General features: G+C 39.9%; 1 protein-coding gene across 1 annotated transcript; it reads right to left on the reverse strand.

Moving 5' to 3' along the window:
• Positions 1-233: 233 nt before the first annotated feature.
• Positions 234-1,573, reverse strand: MELLADRAFT_71919 (uncharacterized protein; the record flags this gene model as incomplete). The annotated part of the gene is made up of 4 exons (XM_007410263.1): positions 234-556; positions 646-1,084; positions 1,146-1,435; positions 1,518-1,573. The coding sequence occupies 2 exons, from the start codon at positions 1,406-1,408 to the stop codon at positions 655-657; spliced, it is 693 nt and encodes a 230-aa protein (XP_007410325.1).
• Between the last annotated feature and the right edge of the window lie 7,497 nt (positions 1,574-9,070).

Below are 9,070 nucleotides of genomic sequence, written 5' to 3' on the forward strand. Positions count from 1 at the left end.
CTTTGTTGAGTAGAATCGAGTAGAATTTTTTCACAATAGTGCAAATCTTAACAAGTCCAGACTCGACAACATGTCAAATAGATTGATTGCAAGGCCGGACTCAAACCTACCCAATATATGCTGCACTTGAATTTCATTTTCAGCTTCGCGTGTAAGTTATGACATGTCTCCGGCGCTCATGAAAACACTCACATACCCTTGCATACCGGTACAACATGAATAGACTCACTTTTGTCTTTGTCACACTATGTCGATGGCATTTCTCTGAAAATCAATATATAAACTGCGAGTACATATGAGAAAGGTTAAAGTATTGTATAACAATGTGAAAAAGTATAACACACAAAATGAAAGATTTCATTCATGTTTTACAACTCACAGCATAACTAGTATGTTAAGAATGAAACTGAGATACGTGTAAAGATATCTGCTCAGCAAAAGAGACAATCAAAGGGAGGACACGTAAAAGAAAACAAAAACAAGAATGAAAGGGAAAGCCAACAAGGATCAGCAAGTAGAGGTAGAGGATTTCAAGATTCCGTAGTTATGGGGACACCTGTGGTCAATTGAATGGTGTATGAAAAATCGAAATTCAAGAAGGTCAGCCAGACAGAAAAGTGCAGTTAATGAGATGATGACACGTGCTCTACACAATCAAGAAAGGCCACAGCTGGCTGGTTGAGTTCCACTTGCTTCACCTTGACTGATGGCTCCTGGTCGGTTTTCAAGAGCTTGCGTGTTGGTTCCCAATGATTGAGTCCCAGTTCCACAAGCTTCAGGATTAGGTTCGGCGGCTCCGAGGGTGGTTTGAGTATCTTGAGGGGTATTTAACGTGGGTGACACTTGATTGCAGGGTTGAATTACTTGCTTCTTGATTATGAATTTACCTGTTTTGATGTCGCTGATCCAGTGACGTCGAGCCTTGGTGTCCATACCATTGAATCCTTTTTCAAACTCTTCCGGTGTCATGGTGGAGTCTGAAGTGCGTTCGATTGTAACTGGTATCTTGCGGTCTTTCAAGGCTTGAACAGGATTGGGAATTTTGGGAAATACCTTATCAGGATCGCCAATGATGTTGACTAGGATTTGTACAAGTCAGTCTAGGAACAAACTCAATATAAATTCAACCAGCAAACATACCTAGGAGTTGATTCAATAGCCCAACAAGTTCAGCTTTATCCATATCGGATTGATTTTTTGGTTTTTTGTTCTTTGCTGGAGGGTTGTTTGCAGCTGCATTTGCTTTGACTTGTTCGATAGTTGCCTCGTGTTGACAGTAGAGGGGAAATATATGCTGCATTTGAGCCTTGGTCCCAACCCATTGAGCGATTTCATCCCTACTGGTATATTCTCGACACCATCCTTTGCCTGAGTTGTTGTTGCTGCAAGCAATGATATAATAGTCCATACCGAGTAATTGATGGTCACGTGCAAGCTAAAAAAAGAATTATGTACTCATTGAAGTAGTTCAGTTATCAAGCTTCTTTGATCCATTCAGAAAGAGGCAATGTGCTCACCTGTAGCGCTATCTTCTTGAAACATTGCAGAGAGCGCTTCTCTTCCTTGCACACTGAAGATCCTGGGGTATTTAGCTCTCGGTCTCTGGCCACTTTCTTCAAATCAACAAGCTTTTCGTATAGGGGGCGGTATCGATTTTCATCGGCAGGACTAAGCTTTGGTACTTCAGGAACAAGAGTCGAGGAATCACCAAAAACATCAACATCGTCGGTGATTGAGATGGCTGAATAGTCGGGGTATCCTCCCAGAGCGTAGAAAACCTCGGCGGTGAACACGGCTAGTTCATCGTCTTTGAGAGCTCGATACGTCTTTGAGTTTGTTTGATTTCGCACCGTGAGAAGATCTGATGCAGCGGGGTCCCCTCGAGCAGGCACTACAGATGAAATTTTATAAGACAAGTATGTCCAGAGTTGATTGAACAAACAAGAAAGAATATACATACTTGGAATTTTATTTGCTGCAATTGCAAAGCTTAGCCATCTATGCCAAGAGTTGTCACCGTGTGTTCCACCCAACAAGCCCCTACACAGTGAGAAGAGTACATATGAATTCATGACTCAACACAGTAAGGTAGATAGCTGAATGAAAATGTACTCACAAAGCACGTTTTATAGTATCAAGCTTGACGTGTGAAATCATCGCAATCATGTGAAGCGAATGCTCCAAGGCTGAAAGCACGGCCTGAGCTTCAGCAACAACTGCCGCACTGAGCTGATGGTTAGAAGACGCCTGTTTTTTGAGCTGCTCTTGAGTATGATTAAGAGGCCATGCATTCTTGAACTGATGATAGTTTTGTAAGGTGATACCGGAGAGGTCAGGATCCTCGTCATTGATGGCCGATTGTTGTGTGGGTTCAGTCGTGCCAGAAGCAGCTTGTTGAGTAGCAGATGGGGTAGGAGGAACATTATTAGCGTTTGAAACTGTGGTTGCTTGATCAGTGGCTTTGTTCGTGTGACCCAGACGGCGTTGGCGTTTATTACGAGAAGGTATGGTCTGGGAAGAGGTTTGTGATTCAGGTAATGCATTGGGATTAGTTCGCGTGGCGCGTCTGGAAGTTCTTTGTTGGTTTGGCGACATTTTCGGAAATGGTGAATTCGAGTTTGATGAGTTGAAGTTGCGGGAGATTGATTGCTTGATTGAAGTACGATGGAACAGGATTGCACAACTCAAGTCTTGTGGAAAAAAACTGGCAAGTATATCCTAAAGTTAAGTAAAAAAAAGGTACTTGTGTATATCTTAAAGTCTAGTACAAAACTCACAAAATAAACACAACAGTCAAATCTTTAATTTGGGGAGAAAAGTACTTTAACATTTACACAGCCCCGCTTTCAATCACGTTGAATAACTTCATTATTCACCTTTTTTCACTCAACCAGGGATAAACAGATGTGTACTCAATGTAGGAAGGATGGTGGAATTTATAATGATTAAATACCCAAGCCACCTAGCCCAAAAGCTGTAAGCCTTGAAGGTCATACCATACACGGATGATATAGAGAATTGAAGGGTTTTTGAGATATTACAAAATGTACAAAATTACTATATCTTGATTAATATTGCTCCAATTGCAATAGTAAGATGAAAAGTTTTATTCAGAACCCAATCTCAGGAAAATTTTTATATAAGAATTCCTAGAAAAGTGTAAGTCCTGATGGACTTACAGGGGATGTTGTAAGTTTTTGGGGTGGTGTGAATACCCAAAAACACAATATATCTCAGTGAGTTTTGATCCAAAGTTTATGATCAAATAATGAAAGTAGTACAAAAACTAATTTGGAGGTGAGTTTAATATAATACTTCTTCACAAAAGCAGCATCTTGAGGGTCGAGTAGAGGATTTAAAGAGATTTTGGGGTTGGGTGAATTGCCTGGAACAAAATATATATCCGCGAGTTTTGATCCAATGTTCATGATCAAATAATGAAATTTGTCCAAAAATTAATTTGAGAGTGAGTTAAATATAATACCTCTTCACTAAAGGATCATATTGCGGGTCACATAGAGGTTTCAAAGAGGTTGTTAGGTGGTGTGAATGCCAAAAACACACTATATCTAAGTGATTATTGATCTAGAGCTCATGATCAAATAATCATATTTGTAAATAATTCAATTTTGAGGTGAGTTTAATATAATACTTCTTCTCAAAACAATCCTCTTGACAGTCAACATAGAGCATTTAAAGAGGTTTGGGGGTGGTGTGAATGCCAAAAACATGTTATATCTCGGTCAATATTGCTCCAACTTTCATGATCACATAATGAAAGTGGTACATAAATTAATTTGAAGTTGAGTTTAATATAATACTTCTAGCCCAATGGATCATCCTGAAGTCACTTTTTGGAATATGAGGATTTTGGACACTTTTAACCATGTCCATATCTCAGCCAGTTTTTCTAGTATGACTTTGGGGCATTGACATCAAAATCCTGAGTGTTTTTCAGGGGGGGTTTGTTAATGAAGTTTGGGCTCAAAACCACTTTGAAATTTCTCCAAAATTTCATCTCAGAAGAGAGCATATTTGCTCTGTTTGTGCTTACTACACCATCATATTATCAATAAGCCACATGGAATTTGGTGATGCATGGTTGATGGTTGGTCATATTTTTTTGACATACAAATGCATACTCTTCTGAACAAAAATGAACCCCATTTCACCACTGACAACTGGGTTATAACACTTTTTGTGATTTAACCACACTGTTAATAGTATATGATTTTCTAGATGCTGGACATCCTCCAATTGATGTTGTGGATTTGTAGTTGTAGGATTATATAAATATACTACTGGGTACCTACTGGACAAGTCTGATCCTTGTGTTAATCAGTTGAAGATATGAACACAGCCCCTCACTTCATTATAATCCAGCTCTGCATCCTGAGCTATAGTAATACACCATTCCGCTGTTGACCTTAGCCGTAGCACAAATTGTTAAGAGCAGAATCAAGGACAATGAACTTTTTTTCTTCAACAAAGTAGAGCAATCAAATGAACAAATATCAAAATGTCAGTTTATATTTCTTGAGCATAAGATATTGTTGTCTTTACTTCTCACAAAGCTCTCATCTGAGGCACTCATCAGGAAGGTCAGTACGGGTGCCGCCATCAACATAGTCTATGTTCAATTGTTCATCTTCAGATGTGGTCTATCAATTAACATGACAATTGGTGCTGTCTAGTGACCCCTTGGATATAATGGATTGGAGTTGATGGAGGCATGAAGAAATCCTTTTGGATTGAATCAAAATGTGTAAAAGCATATTAAATATTGACATAATCCTTCGGGTCTACTTTTTGGAAGCTCTAACACAAGCATTCAATGTGCCTACACAACACGTCAACATCAGATTACTTGATTTCTGAAGGCTTAATGGCCACCACCGGCCTTGTACATCTTTCATCAAAATGGTTGACCAGGTGATTTCTCAGAAATATGTAAGAATACAGTTATCATTTCAAACACGACAACCAACTCGGTACAGTTCAATCAACACGGTACAATTCAACCAATACAATACATGACCTGAAACCAAACCTAACTTTAATTATCATCATAGTATCACATATAAATAGAAACTAACGCCACCAACCGCGCCACGTTTTCCTCATCAGTTCACTGAGGAAAACTGGCGTGTGAGTCTTTCTCTTCTCACATCATACTCAAATCCGAATAACTGTTGTTGACTTCATTTCTACTATAACCATGTTGTCTAGACTTCCTGTTCTTGTTTCTTTCCACCTATTTAGGTGTGTTCTTGTTATAGTCTTTGGTGTTCAGAGCCATAAAAGACTTACACCCGATTTCTGGTGTTATAAGGTGTGTTCTTGTTATAGTCTTTGGTGTTCAGAGCCATAAAAGACTTACACCCGATTTCTGGTGTTATAAGACTTCCTTTATAAGGAGTCTCGAGTTTATATAGATTCTCTCATGGTAGCGAGAGAATAACTCGATTCATAACCCTCTTATATGTCCTCACCAGTCGACGCACCTTCACCTACAAACTCTTCTGCCGATCCCACCGACGATCTTCTAACTGATCTTGATAATCGAGAAAATTCCCCATCGAGCTCTTCTGAAAAGTCTTTCAATTCGAATCACACTGTTCAAAACAAACCACCTGCCATCATGACTACTCCATCTAATCAAACCATACCCACTACTCAAAAAGAATTCGCAATCGCCCTAAATTTCAACTTAAGTAAAATATCAGCCACTGTTATTCTTGGAAAGAATAACTACACTCATTGGGCCATTGGAATCAAACGATCTCTGAGGCATCTATGCCTTGATCAATATCTTACCTCAGCCAATCAACCCGACGACATAACTGTTGAAGAACATCTCGCTAACAAGGAATGTCTTACGAATTTCTTGATCAATCGGATGGACCCCTCTACTTCAGCCTTTGTTGAATCCAAACTTCAAATTAAAGTTGATGGGGAAGTGGATATTGAATATGAACCGTCAAAATTATGGAAGATTGTTAGAGAGAATAAAGCTCCAGTATCAGAAGCTGCCCGATTTCAACTTGACAATGAATTAGATGAATTCCGCCAAGATAATCGCACAACTTTAGAAGCTCACTTAGCGAAATTTAGAGAATTGAAAGATGAATTAATGTTAGCAGGAGGAGATCTTAATGATGGGCAACTGGCAAGAAGACTTATTAAATCTCTTCATCATAACAATCAATTCATCTTATCTAACGTCTTTGATATGGTGAACCCTTTAACATATGATGGAGTTGAACAATATATACTGAAGAAAGAGAAAGAGATTCGAAACTTACCGCAATTTTCGAGCTTATACAAGAATCAATCATTTATACCAGGAGCTCATTCAGTCAATCGCAACAACAACAATCGTGTCACTCAATCTACTCGACCTAAATGTACAGCTGATCGGTGTGTATGTAGATATGGCAAAGACGACTGTTTTGAAAATCCCAAGAATCATGAGAAGAAGATCAGATGGCAACAAGAGTTAATCAAGAAAGGCAGATGGAGAGGTCAAGTTCCAAACCACTTACGATCGAATAGCAAGTCAAAGACATTTCAACATCGAAACTCATCGAATGTCGAACAAGAAACTGATAACGATCATGAGCTTGATGAATTGACCGACGCCATGAACTCGATGAACGTCTTGACTGATGATAGCCAACCAACTGTATTTCATATCGACTACTTCTGCAGCAACAAAGCCGTACAAGCCAAAGTTCCTAGCAATTCTTTCGGACTAGCTGACACGGGATCGTCACATCACATGTTTAATAACTTGAAACATTTTGATCGAAACTCCTTAACTCCAAATCCCGATCCCAGCAAAAGGCTCAATTTAGCTGGTGGTAATGATACACTTGAAATTCAAAAGATCGGAACTGCGTACTTATTGGATGTTGACGGAAACGTAATGAAATTTGAAAACTCACTATACGTTCCTCATCTCAACAAGAACTTGATTGCTGCTGGAGCTCTTATCAAGAAAGGAGTTGTCCCTTCCATCGATCCAATTAAATCTCATATCTTCAGTTTGATTCTCGGCAAGAAGACACTCTTCCGGGGATTCTTTTCAGGCAACCTCATGATAGTCAAGCTGATCGAATGCCCTGTACGTCAAATTCCCTCTCAGCAATCATCTTCAATCTCAACCATTCAATCTGACACTTTACTCAATCTTCACAATCGGTTAGGTCACCCGAATTTCGCCTACCTCCGAAAAATGATTAAGGATAAGATGATCGAAGGGGTTTCTGAGAACTTTGATTTTTCCAGACCTGTTGAATGTATTGCTTGTATCAAGTCAAAGAGTGAACGACCCCCTTTCTCCAATACTCGACCTCGTGCTGAAAATAAATTAGACAATGTTCATGTAGACTTAAGTGGAATTGTCAGAGGATATGTAAACAGTGGTTTCTTATACTATATTCTTTTTACCGACGATTTAACTGGGATGCGTTTTGTGTACTTCCTGAAATCAAAAGACAAGACATCAGTTTTCAACGCACTATGTGCATTCATTTCATTTGCCGAGCGCCAAAGCGAACGAAAAGTAAAATGTTTCACCTTAGATCAGGGTTCTGAATTTTTTAATTCTCTTTTCGTACCTTACTGTAAAGAACAAGGCATCTGGCTACATGAAACCGCTGCTTACACACCCGAAGAAAACGGTGTTGCTGAACGTTCGAACAAAACTATTACTTACAAAGCAAGGGCACTACTTCAACATTCTAACGTCCCACCCAGCTTTTGCTTCGAAGCTGTTAACACAACCGTTTACCTTGATAATCGCACTGTTTCTGTGGCATACAACAAAGGACTAATGACGCCTTTTGAAGGATGGTATGGAAGAAAACCCTCTGTCTCTCATATCCGAACGTTTGGTTGTGGGGTAGAATACATCGTCAGGAAGAGTCAACGAGATGGCAAATTTCACGCTGTCACTCGAACTGCCGTACTACTTGGATTTGCAACAGACAACTTTAACTACCGCCTATACGATCTCGAATCAAAGAAGATTATTACCTCCCACGATGTCAAATTCCGTGAAGATTTTTTCCCTTTTAGAAAATCAATCAAATTTCAGTATGATCACTTATTCTCTAAGAAAGAATTAAATGAACTTGAAGAGTCAAATCCAGGGTTAGAACCCGTAATAAACCTTGAAGACGACGACTATCCTTTCCTTCATAATCCTCGGCCTGACATAAATCCAGTCATCAATTTGGAGTCTGAACCTCCAAAAGATGTTGCTGATATTGTCCCAGTGCCTCACTCTATCCCATCTGAAACACCCGTGGAGTCTGAACCTCCTTCGGAGAATGTAAAAGATGCGGAACAACCTACCAACAACGAACCGACTATCCGAAAATCTACAAGGGATAGAAAAGCACCCGATCGGTACACACCATCTTCGAATAACACCTTCTGGGCGGACATCAACGCTTTTATTGCTAGCGATGATGTTGACGCATATGCTTTTGCAACTACACCAACTGTCCGATTAGTCGACGAGCCAAGAACTTACAAACAAGCAATGAAATCAGCTCAAAAAGACGAATGGCTAGCTGCCATGAACAAAGAACTAGCATCAATTGACAAAAGGAAGGTATGGACTATTGTCCGTCGCCCAAAGAATCGGACTGTTGTAGGAGGCCGATGGGTTTTTAAGGTTAAACCAAACCTTGATGGGTCTATTGCCAAATACAAGGCCAGGTATGTTGCGAAGGGTTTCTCACAAGTGCCTGGTGTAGATTACCATGAAACCTATTCACCCACCGGAAAACCAGCATCTCTACGACTTCTTATTGCCACCGCTGCATTGAATGGATGGCCTGTCGAATCGATGGACGCCATTTGCGCGTTTCTCAACAATCGGTTAGATTATGAAATTTATATGGAACTTCCAGACAACCTGAAAGAGATATACGGTGATGACATGGTCGCATGCCTCCTAAGCACCATCTATGGACTGAAGCAGTCGGCTAAATACTGGAGCGACGATGTGACTGATTACCTCTTATCTATTGGTTTTAGACAATCGGAGGCAGACGCT

The sequence above is a fragment of the Melampsora larici-populina genome (genome assembly GCF_000204055.1).
Source record: "Melampsora larici-populina 98AG31 unplaced genomic scaffold MELLAscaffold_19, whole genome shotgun sequence".
Classification (NCBI taxonomy): domain Eukaryota; kingdom Fungi; phylum Basidiomycota; class Pucciniomycetes; order Pucciniales; family Melampsoraceae; genus Melampsora; species Melampsora laricis-populina.